At 56.6% G+C, this 18,787-nt stretch overlaps 2 protein-coding genes across 10 annotated transcripts in view; one reads left to right on the forward strand and one right to left on the reverse strand.

Annotated features, from left to right (window-relative positions):
• Nucleotides 1-39: 39 nt before the first annotated feature.
• On the reverse strand, nt 40-8,951 carry REXO4 (REX4 homolog, 3'-5' exonuclease). 3 transcript variants are annotated; one of them, XM_057499193.1, is made up of 9 exons: nt 8,252-8,937; nt 7,287-7,367; nt 6,392-6,747; nt 4,969-5,106; nt 4,563-4,756; nt 3,395-3,483; nt 2,095-2,169; nt 1,560-1,634; nt 40-956 (listed from the first exon to the last, which is right to left on the reverse strand). In XM_057499193.1, exons 1-9 carry the CDS (start codon nt 8,468-8,470, stop codon nt 795-797), a joined length of 1,389 nt encoding a protein of 462 aa, XP_057355176.1. In that variant the 5' UTR covers nt 8,471-8,937; the 3' UTR covers nt 40-794. The 3 variants fall into 3 exon arrangements, with proteins under 3 accessions (XP_057355176.1, XP_036757289.2, XP_036757291.2); XM_036901394.2 differs by lacking the exon at nt 7,287-7,367 and having other exon boundaries at nt 8,252-8,927; XM_036901396.2 differs by lacking the exons at nt 4,563-4,756; nt 4,969-5,106; nt 7,287-7,367 and having other exon boundaries at nt 6,392-6,569; nt 8,252-8,951.
• The window catches only part of ADAMTS13 (ADAM metallopeptidase with thrombospondin type 1 motif 13), a 30,655-nt gene continuing 20,588 nt past the window's right edge, over nt 8,721-18,787 (forward strand). For 2 of the 7 annotated variants that reach the window (XM_057499187.1, XM_057499189.1), the window contains exons 1-7: nt 10,483-10,886; nt 11,120-11,186; nt 14,231-14,406; nt 16,314-16,397; nt 16,679-16,803; nt 16,913-17,059; nt 18,381-18,518. In XM_057499187.1, the coding sequence (XP_057355170.1) occupies nt 10,797-10,886; nt 11,120-11,186; nt 14,231-14,406; nt 16,314-16,397; nt 16,679-16,803; nt 16,913-17,059; nt 18,381-18,518 (827 nt within the window). In that variant the 5' untranslated portion in view covers nt 10,483-10,796. Of the gene's footprint in view, nt 8,820-10,479; nt 10,887-11,119; nt 11,187-14,230; nt 14,407-16,313; nt 16,398-16,678; nt 16,804-16,912; nt 17,060-18,380; nt 18,519-18,787 lie in introns of those variants that run through there. The other 5 variants (XM_036901386.2, XM_057499190.1, XM_057499191.1 and 2 more) reach the window with 5 other exon arrangements.

Below are 18,787 nucleotides of genomic sequence, written 5' to 3' on the forward strand. Positions count from 1 at the left end.
CTGAATGAGGGGAGGACAGTGAAGGTCACAAGCTCCATCTCAAGTAAAAACCTGTTTATATTATGTTACATCCACAGTGGGTTTGGGCCTTTTTTGTACAGCCCTGGGCTTCTGCATGGCACTCTGTGGCTGGTTCTCAGCAAGAGCCTCACCCTGGGCCAGGCGGAGAGAGCTCAGGCCGCCCAGGGGACCCATGTGGCTTTTTCATCAAAAGCATTGCAGAGCAGCACATCTGTCCTAGGCCGGGAGGGGCACCCACCTCCAGGAATAACTTGTCCCAGAGCTTCATGTAACGCGGTGGGCTCTGACCTTGGGTCTGAACTGGGTGGGCTAGGGATGGGGGAAGGAACACCTGCCCTCGGAAGGTCCCTCCAAGTCCAAAGGCAGCCACAGAAAACCCCTCCACAAAGCTGTGGCTGAGCCACCTGCAGAAAACTGCCTAGGGCTGCAGGGAGAGGCAATGCAGAGAGAGGCCTCCTCAGCGGAGGCGCCGGAGACCTGCTGGACCTGGTGACTGCAGTGGCCCCGATGGCCCTGACTGCCCGTCCTGACACCCAGGTCTGGCCAAGCCTACAGTCACCAGGCACCCCCACCAGTCCCCACTGCCCAGCCCTGACCGCAGCTACACCAGCCAGTGCTGACCCCCTCAACAGGGGGGAACGACGTCTTAGATCATAAAATCAGAGGGAAGAAGTTCTTCCCAGCAGCATGCACGACCCACTGCCTGATGGTGGGACATCTCCCAGAGGCTCGAGCCTCCAGGGGAGACTCGAGCTGTCCTGTGACTCGTTCGTTCACAACTGCCTGTGGACAGAGACACTGCCGTTGTTTGAAGCGGGCGCCGTGAGCTCTGACGCCGCTGCTCTCTGAAGTCCGGCGCGCCGATCCTGAGCCACGCTCTCCCACTGCTTCTTCACCATGATGTACAGTCTCATTGCTGCCTGGGCATCCTGGATCTAGGTGACACAGACCACCACCGTGACTGCCCAGCAGGTGACAAGCATGCCCACATGCCAGCCAGTCCCACAGTTACTGAGCTCTAGTGCCAGACCCTGGGCGGGAGAAAACCCAGCAAAGCCGCAGCCCAGCCGTGCGGTCCTCACTGCACACTGGTGACCTGGGCCCCCTTACAGGAGGAGAGGGACCCAAGGAAGGGCAGGGACAAGGGCACTGCCTTGTGAGGCACACACGACAGCAGAGGGACGGCGGGCCCTGAGCCAGAGCCGGAGCCCCAGACACAGGCAAAAAGAGCCCAGAGGCTGAAGGCCCAGTGCACATCTGGCCTGGACCGCAGGGTGCTGAAGGGCCTTCAAGGGACTTTTCCTTCAATTACAATCTAACAGTTTTCTTGTATTAAGTATTGATCAGTTAAATATAAACATTTAGAACCAAACACTCTCTAAGCCTGCAGTGCCGCTGTCTGTTTATGGGCCAGCAGCCTCCTTAAAAAGAAAAAAAGTCACCCAGGCCCCACAGTCTCTGCCACCAGGTGATGTAGCACCTGGCTGTGCGGTCTGGGACATCCCCAACCCCGAGGACAGCCCCCCAGGCACACTCACCGAACAGTGCTCTGCCTGCTGCACCCTGATCCCCAGGATTCGCTCTGCAAGCAGCTTGAGGGACGGCCGCCCACTCTGCCAGGAGAGGGGACAGCACACAGCCACGCTGCGGTGGAGGCCTCTGTAGGCTCTGCCCCAGCCAGGGCCTCCTACTGAGCCCCCACCCCAGTGACCTCCACGTGCCTGTTGCTGCAAGTGCCCACAGCACTCAGGACTGGTGACACCCCTTCTCAGCCCGTGGGGAGGGGCAGGCAGGGGCGGGCTGCCTCTTGGCCTCCCGGCCAGAGCAGCTTTTACCTGCATGCGGGGGGCTCCCCGAGACCAGGGCGTGGAAATGGCAGCCTGCCCTCAGTCTCAGTAACTCTCAGTAACTCAAGAACTCTACCTTTTCTTACACAATTCTTTTTAGTTTTAAAGATTAAAAAACCAAAACCAAAACACCTCTAAACAGTAAGTCAGTGACCAGGGACCAGAACCAACGATCATGGGAACCAGCACACAGAGCTAGGGCGTTCAGAACCACACGGTTAAGTACCTTCACGTGACTCTTGAAAGGCTTGTATTTCTGTGTGTCCCGAATCTTCTTTTTTGGGTGATCAAGAAACAGTACCTAGAAGAAGGAAACAGCGATGGTCACTTTGATTTTTTGTTTGCAGCAATGGAACTCCTCTTCAAATAATCTCTTACAAGGAATTTAATCTGTAATACACACACACGCAAATAAAAGGTACTGATATGAATCTGAAATTCTGCAAGAAAACTATCAGCGACTAAACGTGAGGCTCAATAATAAGAACCATGCTAATAAAAACACCATCTTGAGACTGAGGAGGTCGGAGCCTAAAACTCACCAGCTAACCTGCAGCCGGTGTTCTGAGTTAGCGTCGCACATGCAGAGAGCCAGCACAGTTTACGAACGGTAACACATTTTAACGGCTCATCCCATGATCTCAGGAGAGATTAAACACGAGCCTGCCCAAGTGCCGGGGACAGAGCCCGCGTCAGAAGCGAGCATGAGCCTCACGGTGGACTGAGGTGAGATTGTGACACAATGCATTTCAGCGGGCAGAGGACTTGTTAGTTTTAGCAGTTCAAATTCCATCTTAAAAGGTAATGAGGTGGCCCATATTTAGTGGTCCCTGAAACATCTGAGGACTCCAGGGTTCCATGGAACAGTCTGAAAAGCCCCATGGCACAAGGAAAGGTCAGCCTCCCTTCTTCCCACGGCCCTCATCAGCACAGGCGTACAGCACAGACCATCCAGGAGCAGAGACTGGAAGCCACAGCCTCTGGGGCACCAGAGGCGGATGCGTGGAGCCTGCTTGCCCACCCGCCCGCCGTGCTGGCCATCATGGGCCGGCAGGAAGGAGACGAGAGGAGCCCGGGACTGCATGGTGCCTACACACGAAGGCTGCTGGGAGCACTTCCCAACAGCCGGCGGCACGGACCTCAGAGGAGCACGCATCCCTGCCTTGCCGGCTCAGAGCTGCAGAGGCGGCGGCTGCCTGTGTTCCCTGCAGAACATGTCTGAGCAGTGAGCGTGGGACATGGCATCGGGTCCGGGTTCACGGCCAGCTCTGCCACGCAGACCCTGGGTGTGTCACAGCTCACGAAGCCGCGTCTATATACTGAGCATGAACAGCACAGGCTCCTTTTAAAATAATTTAATGAGATCGGTTTTATAAAATGCCTGGCACTGCCCCTAGGGCACAGCAAGGACTTGGTAAGCAGCGACTGGTATTGTTACTAGGGTGCTCACAACAGAAGGCACAGATCAAACACAACTCCCACCAGAGCGTGTGTGCAGCCGGCACAAGGGTGTGAGTAAGCAGTACCTTTAAATCGTTATGTAGTGCGTGTCCAACTAGAATTCGGCCCTTCAGTATGTCTGCCACTTCCTTTTGAACAACTTCAAAGTCTTCTCCTGAAAACCGAACAGAAAACTGCTTTTCAGCCTGTAAGTTCAGATTAGTCTTAGAGACGCGGCCCCTCCCTCAGGCTGGGTGGAGGTGGATGCAGGAAGTGGGGTCAGCTGGCCCCGGTGCGGGCCGCAGTGCCAAGGCTGCAGGCATGGGGGGTGGGGGAGGGCTCCACCCACTGCTCCTCCATCCTGCAGGAGGAGAGGGGCACCATGCAGAGGGCATTCGCAAGCACTTACCCCAGTTGGCAGAGTAACCCTGACTGCAGAACCTAGTAAGAATCAGGCTTGTGTTTTATGACTTCCAACTAGATACGTAAACTAAGAGTGGTCCTTCCCACCGTGAGAAATGCGGGTCTGGACCTTGGGCTCCAGACGCAGCTCTGCCTGTTTCCTCAGTGGACGTCCCCAGGCCCAGCACCCCCAAAAGGATGCGCTGCAGCAGCTGTGCCTACACCAGGGTGCTCAACCCACAGCCCACAGAGTGGATCAGAGCAAGGGTGTCGACCCAAGCTGCCGTGCCAGAGCCTAGAACCAGGAGACTGCTTGGGCTGGGGTCCCAGGAGTGTGCAGAGATGCTAAGATGCAGACAGAGTGTGTGGGCCAGAGAGAGCACAGAGGCCTCAGTCCTTCAAGCTTCCATGATCTCTCCAGGTCCCTAACCTTGCAGTCACCTGGATGCCTTTCTGCTCTTCCTCCCACATAGCCAGTCCATCAGCAAACCCTATAGCTGCAGTCTCCGGGGTCTATCTGGAGGTGGGCCAACTTGTCACCTCATAGCCACGTCCTTGACCAGGTCACCACCAGTACATGTCAGTAAGGAGGCTGGATGTGTCTGGGGAGGGGGCACAGATCGGCACTTTGTGAGGACTTCTATTCTCCCTGGCATGGTCCAGAAAGGGCCACCATGAGGTTGTAGGCACAGAGGCGAAGACACCGTGGGCATGGCAGCCAGCTGGAACCAGCCACCAGGGTATGCAAGACTGCCAGGACTCACGGCAGCCAAGCTCCCCGACAGGAAGGGGACCGGGGAGCAGAGACCCGGCCTGCTTGGCCTTCATACCCACTAGCTGCGAGCGACCCACCCTTCTTGAGCAGCTCTGGCCGCACCCCGCTGACCACTGTCCTGTAGTCCGTCACGGGCTGGCTGGGCTTGATGAACTTGTCATAAACACACTTCCCATACTGGTTCACGATGGACACGCGGGCAGCGATGCTCTCTTCCCCCTTGGGGCCCACGCCCACCATCTCACAATCCATGGCTAAGGCTTTGGTCAGGCTGCAGGGGAGCCAAAGGTGCCAGTGTAAGGGGTGCTGCGGGCCCAGCCAGCAGCACCTAAGGCTCCCGCCCACCACGCTGCTCCCCATAGGACAAGCTGTGTGCATCCTGGCACCCAGCAGGGCACCCAGTTCACCTGGGAGGCAAGCAGCTTCTTCCTGAACACCGCCCCCTGCAAGGCTGAGCGCAGCCAGCGGCCCGGCCCAGCGTACCCGCCGAAGGCCTGCTCCTTCACCAGCGTGACGCTGCTCTTGCTCTGACCCAGGCGTTTTCTTGCTATATTGGCTGCTTCTGGGCCTAGGGCCGCTTCGATCTCCTCCGGGTCAACATCATCAAACCAGAGGTCTTCTCTAAAGGGCAGCGAGAAGAGGCCAAGCATGCTGGTTAGCGGAGGCTGCCCACAGTTAGTGGAGCGGCTGGGCCCCAGACACCCATTGGACGGGCTGCCGCTGCTATTTTGATAATTTTGATGCTTAACTATATTACTTTCCTTTTTAATTAAAATACATGTTCATGATACAAAATTTAGGAACTCCAGATAAACTCAGAAACCATAAAACAGAAACATATAGACTACATATGACAACTGCTAACAATTTCTTTTCAATTACAAAGTACATTCATTACTGAACGTTTAGGAAATGCAGATAAACACAGTAATTAAAAAATGCAAACACTGAAGCCCCCACCCAGCTGCTAGCTTCACGTCAAACCCTCTCGGCTCCAAACCCAGATGTGTATCTCTGCTTGGCGGATTCTGCCTTTCCGGCTTAGCTTAGACGTCACCTCCTCCCGACCCTACTGAATGGACACACTCCTCTGGCTGGCTGTGCCCCCCAGCTCCTCCCTTGTTGGACTTACCCTGATGAAACTTCCAGAATTACTGAAATAATTTCAGTTTATTGTGTCCCCTACTTGACTATAACCTCAAGAGGGTGGGGCCTGTGGTAATTACGCTGTCTTTGGAGGGCACGCCTGGCACCATGACACAAGCAGGCACTTGAGGGCTTCCTTCCTGCCACTGCAACTGTGTCTGCCAGTGGGCAACTTGCAGCCAGCCTGACTTACACACGCCACCTCCAGCTGGGCTACTCGGAGGCAGCCCTGGCTCCTGGCCCTCCCCACGGGAGCAGCCACCACTGGGCTTGGTGAGTAACCACCAGGGGCTGAGCCAGCATGTTGCACCTCACAGACCCCCCACGACACCACAGATGACCACACTGAGGCTCAGGGGATGCCAGAAACTTGCCCCAAACCACCCCGCTGGCAAGACGCAGGAACTGGTGTCAAACTGCCTTTCTGGCTTCAGCATGCATCCGTTCCACAGATCTTTACTCGGGACCCCCCAAGTGCCATGTTCTGTTCTAGGCCAAGGAGACACAGCAGCTGTGGTGTAGGCCTGCCTCCATTAAGCCTACTTTCCCGGGGAACCAAACAACAGAGCAAGAATCACAACACAAGGCTAGGTGATGAGGCACTGCAGGAGGGGCCACCCGCCTCAGCTCCTTCAGGAGACAGGCCTTCGTTTGTGACTGTTCTCAGGGATGCGATGGTCAAGGCGGCTGTGGCATAGGCCAGCAGACACCCAGTCACCACGGGTGCAGTGCAGCTTGGGCAGAGCCCGTTGGCACTTACTCAGTGGGCAGGGCTGGTGCCAGGGCTGTGGCTGCCTCCTCAGCTTTCCGCTTCTTGTGCTTGGCTCCTCGCTGGGGAGCCACGTCACCGTGCATCCTTTCCTTGGTTCCTGGGCCGCTGTGCTCTGCCCTGATGGCCTTTGTGGGAGGCGCTGGCCCCTTCCTGTCCACCAGAGATCCTGAGGGAGCAGGGCCTCTTGGGGCCTTGCGGTCTGCTTTCCCAGTCCTGACCTCCTCTCTCTGGGCTTTACCTGGTGTCGCTTTTCCGTTTTGTTGGGTAACATTGGGCTGCTTTTTGGAATCCATCTGAGAGAGAACAACATGCTTTTCCGGGGCCTGTGATTTTTGTTTCAGCAGCTAATGGAAACCAAAATAAAGTACACGACACATTTTAAGTTGGAAATCAGGCATGAGAGTGAAAAAACTTATAGGTGTGTGTGTGCACACACACACACATCAATTGCTTCTGTATATACTTCCTATGGGCATTGTTGAAATACATTTTCAAATGGGGAAAAGCCCTTTCTCATTCTCCTATGTAAGTCACTTGTGGTGCAAGGATTTTGTTTATCTCATTATAATGTATAATTTGACAACTGCGTCCTCGTTCCTACAAATTTCAAACTCATCTTCAGTACGTGCAGAATGACTGAACTGAAGCAACATCATTCTAAGCACGGGATGGTAAGCAACCTACTCTCGTGTTTATGGCTAGAGTTCCCTTCAGAGTTATTTCCCTCACAGCTCAGGTCAACAAGCTAGTGCATGGAAACCACTGCCTTCACAAGATTTCTTGGCTTGCCACAGCTGTGAGGGTCTCAGCAAGACAGAGGGGTGTGTCTGATGAAAAGTTTTTGTGAAGCTGGAAGTGGCAGGAGAACTGCTGGCAGCCATACCTCCATTCTCACGCAGGGAGGGATCTGAGGCCTGCTTGTGCTCAAGTCCCCAGCCAGGCTGTTCGCAAGCACAGTTAAGACCTGGTATTTGGAAACCAGAAGAGAGATGAAGAGGTGGTTTCTACTTATCTGTTCCCATAACATTTGGAAAACAGAATGATTTACTTTTTTGAAAGAAATAGAGAAAACTCAAGGTTTTCCCCATAGTAAACATCCCTTCCACTCAATCTTGTTTTACTTTCTTGAGAAAGAGAAAGAGGGAGGTAAAGCTCAAGAAATCATACAGAACCCTGGGTTGCCCGGGGCAAGTTCACTGGTCCTGTCTGTCCGGACAGAAGAATTATTAGGGTTTCCCACCCTAAGACAGAGGCCGTGTAAGAGGCTCAAAAAGCTCCTCTCTGTGAGACCTGCAGTGGACTCCAGAAAGCTGTAGAAGAGACTCTTAAATTCGGTAGTGGCAAAAGTCACAAATGCATCATGCAGGAACGTGTGACGCTGTACCCCAGGCTGCCATTTACTGACGGTGTGCCCTTGGGCCAACCTCCTCAAGCTCTCTGCCTCAATTTCCTCATCTAGAAGAAAGTGGTGACAACAGCTAACGCCCAGAGAGGTAGACAGAATGTGAAGGAAGCACATGGAGCAGCGTCTCCCAGGGAGCAACCTCTCCCTAGGGACTGACCGCTGACGTGTTGATATGGGGGTTAAACAAGAGCACGACTACGGCAGTGTCTACACTTTTTGAGAACTTAGTAACTGGGGACACTTGTTACCAACGGTCCTATTTGCCTGCCCAGGAGTTCTCCACCCGCCTCAAGATGGCACGTTTCCTGGGAACGGTTCGGTTTAGAGTTTGTACCCCCATCTGCCCGCACAGCCCCGTGTTGGGGACCACGAGTCCTTTGTTCCACCTGCAGTGAAGGGCGGCGTGACAGGCGGGAGGTCCGCGGAGCACCCCCAGGTCTTACCTCCTGCAGCGCCTTCCAATTTTGGGAAAAGTCTTCTGGTGCTTTTGGAGGTCGCACCACGACAAGTCTGGGGTCGTTTTCCGGTTTCTGGCTTACGTTCCGCCCTTTTCTCCCCCGGAATCTCTTGTTTTTTTTCCGAACCACCTTCTTGACAAGCGCTGGCTCGGCGCCGGGGGAGCCCGGGGCGCGCTTAGGGGTCAGTACCTTCGCCTTCGCCATCCCGGCACCGGCCCGGGTCCTGGGGCTCCCGGCCCTGCTCAGGGGGCCGCCGCCGGCCCCGCAGTCGCGGCCTACCGGCTAAGCGCAAGCCCAGCCCGACCCCCGACTCACCCGCGGCGGATACACTGGTCTGTCAGCCCCGGAAGCGGTCCCGGAAGCGACCCCGAGCCCATCTCGGCACGTGCGCCCCAATCGCCGGAAATGCTCGTTTTCCCCCGACTGGCAGGAAACCGGGCCTTCACCTCTGGTTCCGCAAGGCAGAGAGCAGGGAGGGGCTCCTCGCCCAAATGGGGAAAGAGCCACAACCAGCGAGCGGCGTCCGGGGTCAGCGACCTAGAACCTGGTTGGGGTAAATCCGCGGTTTTACCGAAGTCCTGGATGGGGATGAGAAGCGCATGCGCCGGAAGGGGGCTGGGGGGCTGCTGTTAGTGCAGCACCTCGGGCGGGCCCGCAGAGCACGGGGGCGCAGGCGGCCGCTAGGGGGCGCTGGGCGGCCAGGCCTGGGTGAGCCGGGGGCGGAGCGACGACGGCCTGGAGCTCGGGCCACGCCCACAGCGGCTGCGGCTCAACTTCACCGCTCAGGGAAAACTGAGGCCTGGGGCGGAACGAGGACCCCCAGGCCGCGCACAAACTGGTTTATCAGAGCCATAGGGCTGCAGGGGCACTTCCGCAATATATGGAAATAATGACAAAACATTGTAGTAAGTGCTGCATATTATTTATACAACAGAATCGCGCACCTTGCCTGGCGCTGACAGTGACTAGGTAAACAGAGGATTCCACTTCCCTAAAGCTTCCATTCGAGTCTCCGTATAGAAATAACCCTGAAGATGATTAAATGAGATGGAGAGGGAAAAGGTTACCTAGCAAAATACAGGAGCCCAGAGAAAGGAATTTTCAGATAAAGAATAATTGTTAGTACAAATAAGTCCCATGCAATAGTTGGGGCATACTTACACTAAAAGAAAAAGCATTTTCTGAAATTCAAATTTAACTGGGTCTCCTGATTTTTATTTTCTAAATGTGACTAACTGGGAGCCACTTAGGAGGGGTCATGCGGGAAGGCCTCTTTAGGAGGTGATATTTGAGCTGAACCTTGAAGGCGAGGGGCCAGAGGGGATAGTAAAGCATTTGTTGCATCTGGGGAGTGGTGGGGCCAAAGCTCTGTGAGCCAAGAGGAGGGGGTCGGAGATGCGGGCAGAGGAGCAGGCAGGGGCCAGGTTGGGGTTATACAACCTTGGAGGCTGCGCTTTGGACGTTTTATTCCAAGGGCAAAAGGAAACCATCGATGGCTTTAAAGCTGCAGAGTGACAGTCTAGCTCGAGTTAAAAGATCACTGTGTTCTGGGTGAGAAATGGGATGGGGCGGGGCATGAGAGAGAAGGCAGGGGGGCCTGTTAGAGGCCTGTTGCAGATGCCTGGGCTGGCGGTGCTGCAGCTTGGATTAGGGCAGGGGGTCGGTCTGGACCTCCAGGAAGCAGACAGTGAGTCAGGAGTGCAAACATTAACTGGGGTGGCATGCTGGGAAAGATAAAGGGCGAGACCCAGGGTGGGCAGGGAGAGCCACACCCCTGTGCAGACCTGACACTGTGAAAGGACTGGCCGGGATGGAGGCATAGGTGCCTCCTCCCCTGCAGACAGCCAGAAGGGCTGAGGCAGCTGAGTCCCTGTTATCCATCTGCTGAGCTGTGGGGAGGTGCCCTGGGGGTGTGAGGGAGTGTAAAATAGTGCTTTGGGGAGTGTGACTGAGAACCTTTGGGAAGTGGAGTGGGCTGCCAGGTGGCCTGTGATGCCGAGTGCAAGCCGGTGCCCCTCAGCACGGTTCTGCGGCTCTGTCCACAGATGCAGGCACAGAATAGAGAGCTGAGTGCGGGGAGTGCTTGCAGGTGTGAGTGTAGAGGAGGCCCTGGGTAAGGGGGAAGACAAGGACCGGAGAGCAGGCAAAGACCAGGGAAACAAGGTTGTCCGCAGAGGAGAGGGGTGGTCAGAGCCCACCTGCGGTTACCGACTCCCACGGGAATCCACATCTCCGAATCCTTGGTCTGGTGCTCCTTCCTTCAGCCTGGGCTGCTTGGCCCAGCCCCATCCCAGGGTGCAGAACCCGCTGTGGGTGCTCTGGACATAAGACCAGCTCAGAGCAAGGTCCAGGTTACAGTGGGCGGAGCCTGCAGGCCGCCCACCCTGACACCCCTGCCCCGGGAGGAAGCTCCCCAGAGTAAACACAGCCTAACCACCCGCCCAGCGGAGTCTGTCACATTCTACACCAACCGATTCCCCGTCTTCTAGGCTCTCTCCCTCTGCGGCAGGCGGCCTTCCAGAGTTTGAACATGCTTCACCCCCAGGGGAGCTGCGTGTGGGGATTTCTCACTTCTGCCTTCTTTCTCCTGGGCTGCTGGGGACGCTCCGATTTCCAGCAGGTGGGTGAATCTCCAGGAGCGGGTGTATCCCCTGGGGAGGGGCTGCCAAACAGCCTTTGGGTAGAGGAGGGTGTTCTTTTGGCCCTGGGGTTTGCACTGGGTGGAGGAATCAGAGCTTGGGTTTTCGGGGGATGAAGAAAAAATTGGCTGCACATCTGTTTGTGTAAATCCATAAGCAGCTCCCCTTTGCCCTCTCCACTCCCCGCTTCCCTCTTGTCCTTTCTGTCTCACAGCGGTTTCTTCAGGCTTTGAAGCCGGAGGACGTGACTTCCTACTTTGGCCCTGATGGTTCCCTGAAAGGTACTTGTCCTGGAGCCTTCTTAGTGAGGGGAGTTTCTCAGCAACTGCGGGGTGTTCTCACCATCTTGTCAGGAGGCTGGGATTTTCCCTGACTCTGCTGGGAGGAGGTCTGATCTCACCCCCATTAATTCACCCCGTTACTCTGCCAAGTTGGTAACTGCCGGTCTGAGTGATCTAGACTAAGCCAGGGTTCTGACCCCTGGATTCTGCTCAGTATCTCAAGGGAATGCTTGCTAATTAGCTGGCCTCTTCTGTCCCTGGGCCTCGCCTGGGCTGACTGACTTTCAGGAACTCTTGTGGTTTCTGGCCATGGATGTAAATATTTATCTCTTCCATGAGAAACAAGACTCCGGGTCAAGCCCCAGCCAAAGCCCTGCTCCCTGTTGCTCACAGGCTGTGCCTGGGCTTTTCTGAGGTAGAGGCCGCCCTTCCATGTTCGGCCATTGGTGACTTTGAGCAAAAGGCTGGTGGGGACCAGAGGCAGGGTAGGCCAGTGGTCAGGGTGGAGAGAATTAGGGGATCCCCACCAGGGATGGGCTTCTCTGCACTCTGGTCAGATGCACGCTGCCCTCTCCTTGGAGCCTGCTGGACGGCCAGTGGGGGCCAGCCACAGAAGGGGGCGCCCAGAACCTGTGTGTCACATACCCAGGTCCCCTCAGCTCTGCCCTTCTGGAGGGCTAGATCAATTGCCTGGGGGTCCCAAGCCCCTTGGGAGCTACTTTGGAGGAAGGCATCTGGGTGGAGGATGGTGAGGCCAGCTTTGAACTCCCGCTTTCCGCCGAGGCCACAGAGGCCATGCTTGCACCTGCTTTGCCTGTGGGGGGTTTGTGGCCCCACTCATGAAACTCTATTCCAAGGTCAGGCCCAGGATGTAGAGCTGGGAGGAGCTGGACCGAACCCTGATCCCCAGGCTCCAAGCCAGCGCCCCTCCCCAGGGAACCTCAGGCCCCCTCTCCAGGCAGGAGGACCCGGAGGGCCAAGCCTGGGGAGCGAGGCAGCCTCCTGTCTCCAGCAGCACCCCACTTCCACGTGGCCCCACTCACCTGCATCTGTGAGGACGGCCTTGAGGCCCCACGCTCTCCCTGTGTGCCTGGGGACAGCTCTTTGCCTTCTCCTGGCCAGGGTTGGGCCTCTTCACTGCCTCCTTCTCTAATGAGCTCGTGTTGAACGCCTCCCTCCAGCTGCTGGGGGGTCCACCCCACCACTGCTTCACGGGAGGCCGCACCCTGCTACCCCAGGCACGGTGGCCGGGGTCACATACTGAGCAGGCCACTTGGTGAGTGGGAGCTCAGCCAGCGTCAGGGAGAGATCATGCTGAGGGTGCAGCTGATGGGACCCGGTGGTGTGGAGATATGTCCCGCCCCTACCACATAGCCAGATGTAAGACCCCTAATGCCTAGTATCAGACCCATGGGGCATGTCCCACGGGGGTTGGAAAAGCCATCTGAGTTTCCCAAGGCCACCCAGCTGGCAGGTGGCTGAGCCAGGCGCCAATCGGAGAACCAGGGGATGGAAAGAATGAGGGCTTTGCAGTCAGGTTCAGCTCTGCCACTCAACACAGACGACCTTAGAGCAGTCACTCAACCCCATCTCTGTGTCTTCAGCTGAGAAATGGTGGTAACAGTCAGTCTCTGGGGTTGTTGTGAGGAGTGGTGTTGTGTGTCCATGCAAAGTTTGTCATACACATCACTGACAGGCCAGAGCCATCTATGTCCTTACACATGATGCATGACAGCCCACCCTGGCCTCTGGGTTGGGAGGCCCACCCTGGGCGGGGACAGATGCCACTCAGGGCTGATCTGGTGACCATCAGTGCTGGTCATTAGCATAGGCCCAGCTAGTCACTTGAGACCCCTCCATTCCTGTACATGTGGGACCCACCAGGGTCTGTTCCAGGCCCTGCAGAGGAGCTCAGCGCCACGTGCATGAGGGAGGTTTGGAGCATGGGCCATGGGCACTGGCAGCAGTTGTAGGCAGTGAGCGCAGCCCCAGAAGGGTGTGGGTCCCTAGCTGTCCTGCGAAGATGGGCTTGGAGAGGATTCCTCGGAGGGAGCTCAGGGCAAGCCCATGCCCAGTGCTGTGACTGCTCAGAGAGGCAGGAGGCCAGGGGGGCAGTGGGTCAGGCTGCTCTCTGTCCTCCAGGAGCGCCACATCCTGGTGGGAGCGGACAGGCTCTACGTGCAGCCGGTGAGGAGGCAGCACCAGGAGCTGGTGCCTCACTGGGGCAGTGCCCAGCCCCACCCGATCTACAGGACAACCCACACAGTCCCAGGGGTCATCCAAGCTAGAGGCAGAGAGTGGAGGCACCCTCAGGGACAGCTCTGGGGGAGCGACCAGCTCTCCCCAATGCCCAGATGGCTGTCAAAATGCCCAGCTCGACAGCCATCTTCTCTAGCATGCAGGGGAGTCCAGCTTACAGGGGAATATGTGTCCACCAAGCCCCCAGACTGGTTGGTGGACAGGTAGACTGCCCACCTGAGAACAGCCCTTCACAATTTACAGAGCACGTTCACAGACGTGCACCTTTGCAGTCTCTCAGCTCTGAGACAGGCAGGGTAAGAGTTACTGACTTCCTATGCTGCAGGTGGGGATCCGGAGGCACAAGGACAGGAAGTGGCTGCTCCAGGCTTACACGCAGCCCCAGGGCCCTGCCAGGATCGGGAGCTGGCTCTGCTGCCACTCATGCCGTTCCCAGGCTGCATCTGGGTGCAACCAGGGTGGTGCCTTGGACTTTACCTGCCCTCTTGGGGTGCCCCCATTCTCCAACATGTTAGCAGAGGGGCGTCCAGGAGGCAGAGCAGCTGCTGGGGCTTCGGGGGTGACCCAAAGCACATTACAGCCACACAGTGCTCCCTGCCTGGCTCTGCGCTGCCGGCTTGCCCTTTCCCGTGTCCTGAAATGCCCAGTCAGTAACAGGATCCAGGCCCCAAGGTGGCCCTTGTGTCTCCAAGCCCAGGAGCACGGGATGACGTAAAGGCCTGGCTGCAGTGGGCTGTGGGGACAGCTGGCCAGGTAGCCAAAGCCACATCTCACTTGCTTTGTAGGACCTTTACTCTCAGCCCTGCCCCCTCCCTCTCCAGGACGTCCTCCTTCCCCTCGACTCCGCAGACAGGCTGCGGGAAGCGTCCTGCATCTGGAGCTGCTGGTGGCCGTGGGCCCCGACGTCTACCAGGCCCACCAGGAGGACACGGAGCGCTATGTGCTCACCAATCTTAACATGGTGAGTACTCCTGGGGGAACGGGCTCCAGACAGTGCCAACCACGAACAGGGCTCCAGGATCCAGGCTCCAGGGGCTCTACTGTCCCGGGAGCCTCTGGACACAGCGCCCCACACCCTGGACTTGTGATGCAACGTCAGCGTGCTGGCTTATCTGGTAGTGTGAACTCGGTGCATTGAACTTAGTGTAAACCTGAGGCTGGGGTAATGCTTGGGGCTCAGGGCCCTAGGGGAGGGAAGGGGCATGGTCTGACCTCCGTCTCCTCCATGTGGAATGGGGGTGGTGAAGTCCAGGGACACCTTTTGACTCCTTAGTGCACCCCACAGCCTCTTGCTGCTTTGGTCCCTTCTCTTGGGAGACCCTTACATCTGGCCTCTGCCCCAAAGTCCATTCAATCCATGGGAACTGGGCAGCAGAGCCTCAGCAACCCACAGGGTTGCCCCTCACTGGCTTCCCTCTGCTGCCTTCCCTGCAGGCGGCCCCTAGGTCTGCTGGCATCCCCCTTGGCTTCTAGTGGTAAAGGTGGGGCAGAAAGCACGACTCTCACTAATCAGCTCAGAAGGATAATCAGCAGAGAAACAGGTGTTTTAACAACTTAATGATCACATTCAATCTAATGGACCATATGAAACCCTGTGCCCATCAACTACAGAATTCACAGATGCAATACGCACAAAATGACTTTGTTCTAGGCGGTTGGGAAATTTCCACATCAGGAGATTAATGCCACATTGGTGGCAGCGGGACCAGCATTGTCTTCTTGTAAATTGGCCCTGGAGTGGGGGCAGCTCCCCAGGAGTGCAGGGTGCTCAGCACCATTTTGTCCCCAGCCTCAGGTACACCCATTTTAGACAAAAGAAAAAGTTCGCCCATTCTCAGAGCCAGGTCATCCGACCCCTCCCTGTGCCCATGGGCCCAGGGCTACACCCATGTACTCCTGCTCCCTTGCAGACCTGGTCCAAGTCCAGAACAAGCCTGCTTAGGTTTCCACCTGGAAGCCTCAGAGGTGGAAAATTTTTCCTCCATCCCTTGAAAGCTATTGTCTTCAAGTTTTTGGGGTCCCCCACCTCTAATATGTTGAAATGCCATAATCATTTGATGTGTTTTACAAGAACCTGAGACAGTGGTAGATATGGGACTGGCTTCTGCCTAGACGGGGTCCAGTGGTCATGGCCACTGTCATGGTTGGTGCCCGCCTGTTGCTGGCCACATTGTTCCTAAGTCTGCCAGCGACCATGGCAGGCTTTACCTCTGTGTTACAGATGAGGAAACTGAGGCTCCGAGGTTAGCTAACAGGATCCTGAACAGACAGGTAGCAAGATGGGGGCCTTGGGTTCAGACTCAGGTCAGCTGAGGCCGGTGAGAGCCAGGTTTTCTCTCCTGAGTGCCATGTCTACTTCAGAGGACAGCTGGTCCAAGCAGCTGCAGCACAGGTCAGCCACCATCTTGGCAGAGCCTGGAGCCTGGCTGTGGGGGAGCCGTCTCACTGGGGTGTCTGGAAAAGGGTTCCAGGGAGAGCGGGAGGACGTCATGCCTCCTTGTGGAGATGGGCAGATTAAGCAAGTAGAGGTGGAGAGGTATTTCAGGCAGATGGATGGAGATGGGAGAGGACAGGGCGAATCGGTGCAAGAGGAGCAGTGTTTGAACGGAATGTTCTGGACTAATGACACTTGCATCCCTTTGTCTCAGGGTCTGTTTCCTAATGTGTGGGTCGGCCCTTCTGAGCCATAAGCAAAGGGACCATATCTACACGACGGGCTTCCAGCCCAAGGACCAGCCCCCGGGGGCCCCACATGCTGATGGAGCACCCTCTCAGGATGCTCCCCTGCCCCAGCCCAGGAGTCAGCAGAGGCTGGGGGCTGGCCCCACCCACCCACATGTATCACTTCTCCCACCTGCCCTTCCACAGGGGTCGGAACTGCTGAGGGACCCATCCCTGGGGGCTCAGTTCCGAGTGCATCTGGTGAAGATGGTCATCCTGACCCAGCCCGAGGTAGGCACTGAGCTGGAAGCCCAGTCACTGGGAAATCCATTTCCACCCTCTTTAATCTCTTCCTGTGGATGTCCACAGAGCCGTGGGGGTGATGGCAGAGCTTCCAGCCGGCCAGACTGGGACCCGGATCCCAGCCCTGCCCAGGCAGTGAGCCCTGCTGAGCCTGTCTTCCCATCTGGAACGTGGGATCTAACACGGTTATTACTAGGACAGATGCCGGCAGCAGTCAGCACCTACTTGGTGCAAGTTCCGTACATTCGGGCTGTTGTATTGATCCCCAGAATGCCCCGAGTATCACGGCCAACATCACTGCATCACTGCTAAGCGTCTGTGAGTGGAGCAGGACAGTCAACCCCCAGGATGACATGGATCCCGGGCATGCCGACCTGGTCCTCTACATCACCAGGTAGCTGAGTTCCCTGACGGTGTGCCGGCCTGCCTGGGAGCTGCTTCTGCTTTCTACAAAGGTGGCCTGCAGGCAGGCAGGCACCTCAGCACTATTTTCTATTCCCAAGGTTTGACCTGGAGTTGCCTGATGGTAACCGGCAGGTTCGGGGGGTCACCCAGCTGGGGGGTGCCTGCTCCTCTTTCTGGAGCTGCCTCATCACTGAGGATACTGGCTTCGATCTGGGGGTCACCATCGCCCATGAGATTGGGCACAGGTAGGCATCCTGTCCCCAAGCTCAGGCCAAGGAGCTGACTTGGGCCCCCAGGAAGGGAGATCACAGCTGGCAGTGAGCCCTGGAAGGAGCCTGTGCCCTTGACCCCAATGGACTAGGGAGGGTGGGGAGGCAAGGGCTGGAAAATCTGGTACCAAGTAATTATAAAAGAAACTAAAAAAAAAGCAAAACCAGCTTAGCAATTAGAAAATAAGCTCTATAGTAAATTTGGGTAAAGAAAAAGCAGGCTCTAAAAATTATCCCAAATCCCACACCACTTAGAGATAGCATCTATTTACATTTTGTACTTAATTTTAGTCTCTTCTTTACACACACACACACACACACAATTTTTTATTTGCAATATTGTGATTATACCATATATTGGTTTGTTACCTGCTTTTTTATGGGATAATATATCTCAAACATTTCCCCAAGTCTTTTAGAATATTTTTTTGTGGGCACCAGTTAATCCCCTATTGTTGGATTTTAGGTTGTTTCCAATTTTTCTTGTTATGAAAATTATGTGTTTTGTGGCACATCTTTGTTCCAGTTTATTATCATTTACCTAAAGTGGTGAGTTTCTTTTTCATTTTTAGTCTCTTAATTATGAAAGTAACACCTGCTTACTATAAAACTTCAAATAGTACAGATACTCCTGAAATAAGAGTGACCCTCTTCCTTCTCCAACAGCCCCCACTCCTACCACGCGGCAGCTGAAGGCTGCGGCGTAATTCCAGGCCCCCCGCCTCCGTGGGTGGCCAGGGCCGGGCTCTCCCCCACCACCCCGCACCCGCTCTGCTTTTACTCCAGCTGCTGTGGCCTCTCCCTCCATCCTCATCACAATTCTCCATCTGTCTTGTTTGGAGGGGAAAAAGTTGGGAGTGGAAACCATGACCAAAGGCCACATTTTCTCCCCCTTTTAAAAACCATATTATACATGCTGTGGTTGAATTTTCACATACTGAGCCAGCCAGGCCCCAGGTGGAGAAAGCGATTATCATGCCCCACAAGGACCCTCAAGTCCCATCTTCCCCAGATTTACAACACCCCAGCTTAGTTTGGCCTTAACATTTTAAAAGCTTTTGATAGTGGTCACAAGTGGCGGGAGCCACCTGGCCCCCCAGGGCTCCCTCAGGTGGGAAACTGAGGCAGGGTGGTTGTGGGACTCGCTTCCCCCACTGGGTTCGCTGGTGTTGGGACCACGGTGCGACCCGGATCCGCATACCCGCCGCGCTCGGCGGCCCAGGGCGGCCAGGTCCGCACGCGAGGGGACCCCGCCGCCGCCGCCGCCGCTGCCCTGAGCGCTGCCTCCTCCGCGCAGCTTCGGCCTGGAGCACGACGGCGCGCCGGGCAGCGGCTGCGGACCCAGCGGGCACGTGATGGCGTCCGACGGCGCGCCTGTCCGCGGGGGTCTCGCGTGGTCCGCCTGCAGCCGCCGGCAGCTGCTGCACCTGCTCGGGTAGCCGCTCCCCTCACCCTGCTCCGTCCTCCCCGCGCGCCCATCCCACCAGAGGCGCGCCCTTGCTCCCGGTTCCCCGGCCACCCCTGCGTCTGCCACCCCGCCCAGCACTCTGCCCACTCCCGCCCCGGCCGCACGCCCACCTCTCTGGGCTCCCGTCGCGTCTCCGGGCGCCCCTCTCCACCCCTGCCCCCGACCCACCCCTCCACGCTCCGCCACCTCCCCGCCTCTGGCCGGCCACCCCGCAGCTTCCGCGCCCGTCCTTCTCT

The sequence above is a fragment of the Manis pentadactyla genome, chromosome 3, assembly GCF_030020395.1.
Source record: "Manis pentadactyla isolate mManPen7 chromosome 3, mManPen7.hap1, whole genome shotgun sequence".
Classification (NCBI taxonomy): domain Eukaryota; kingdom Metazoa; phylum Chordata; class Mammalia; order Pholidota; family Manidae; genus Manis; species Manis pentadactyla.

Bases quoted from the DNA above. Each gene is read 5' to 3' on its own strand.
- REXO4 (XM_057499193.1), bottom strand. From the start codon at position 8,470: ATGGCGAAGGCGAAGGTACTGACCCCTAAGCGCGCCCCGGGCTCCCCC. The intron at 7,368-8,251 runs GTAAGACCTGGG...TCCAAATACCAG, and splicing joins ATTGGAAGGCGCTGCAGGAG to GTCTTAACTGTGCTTGCGAA. The intron at 3,484-4,562 runs GTGGGTCGCTCG...TTCGGTTTTCAG, and splicing joins GCCAGAGCTGCTCAAGAAGG to GAGAAGACTTTGAAGTTGTT.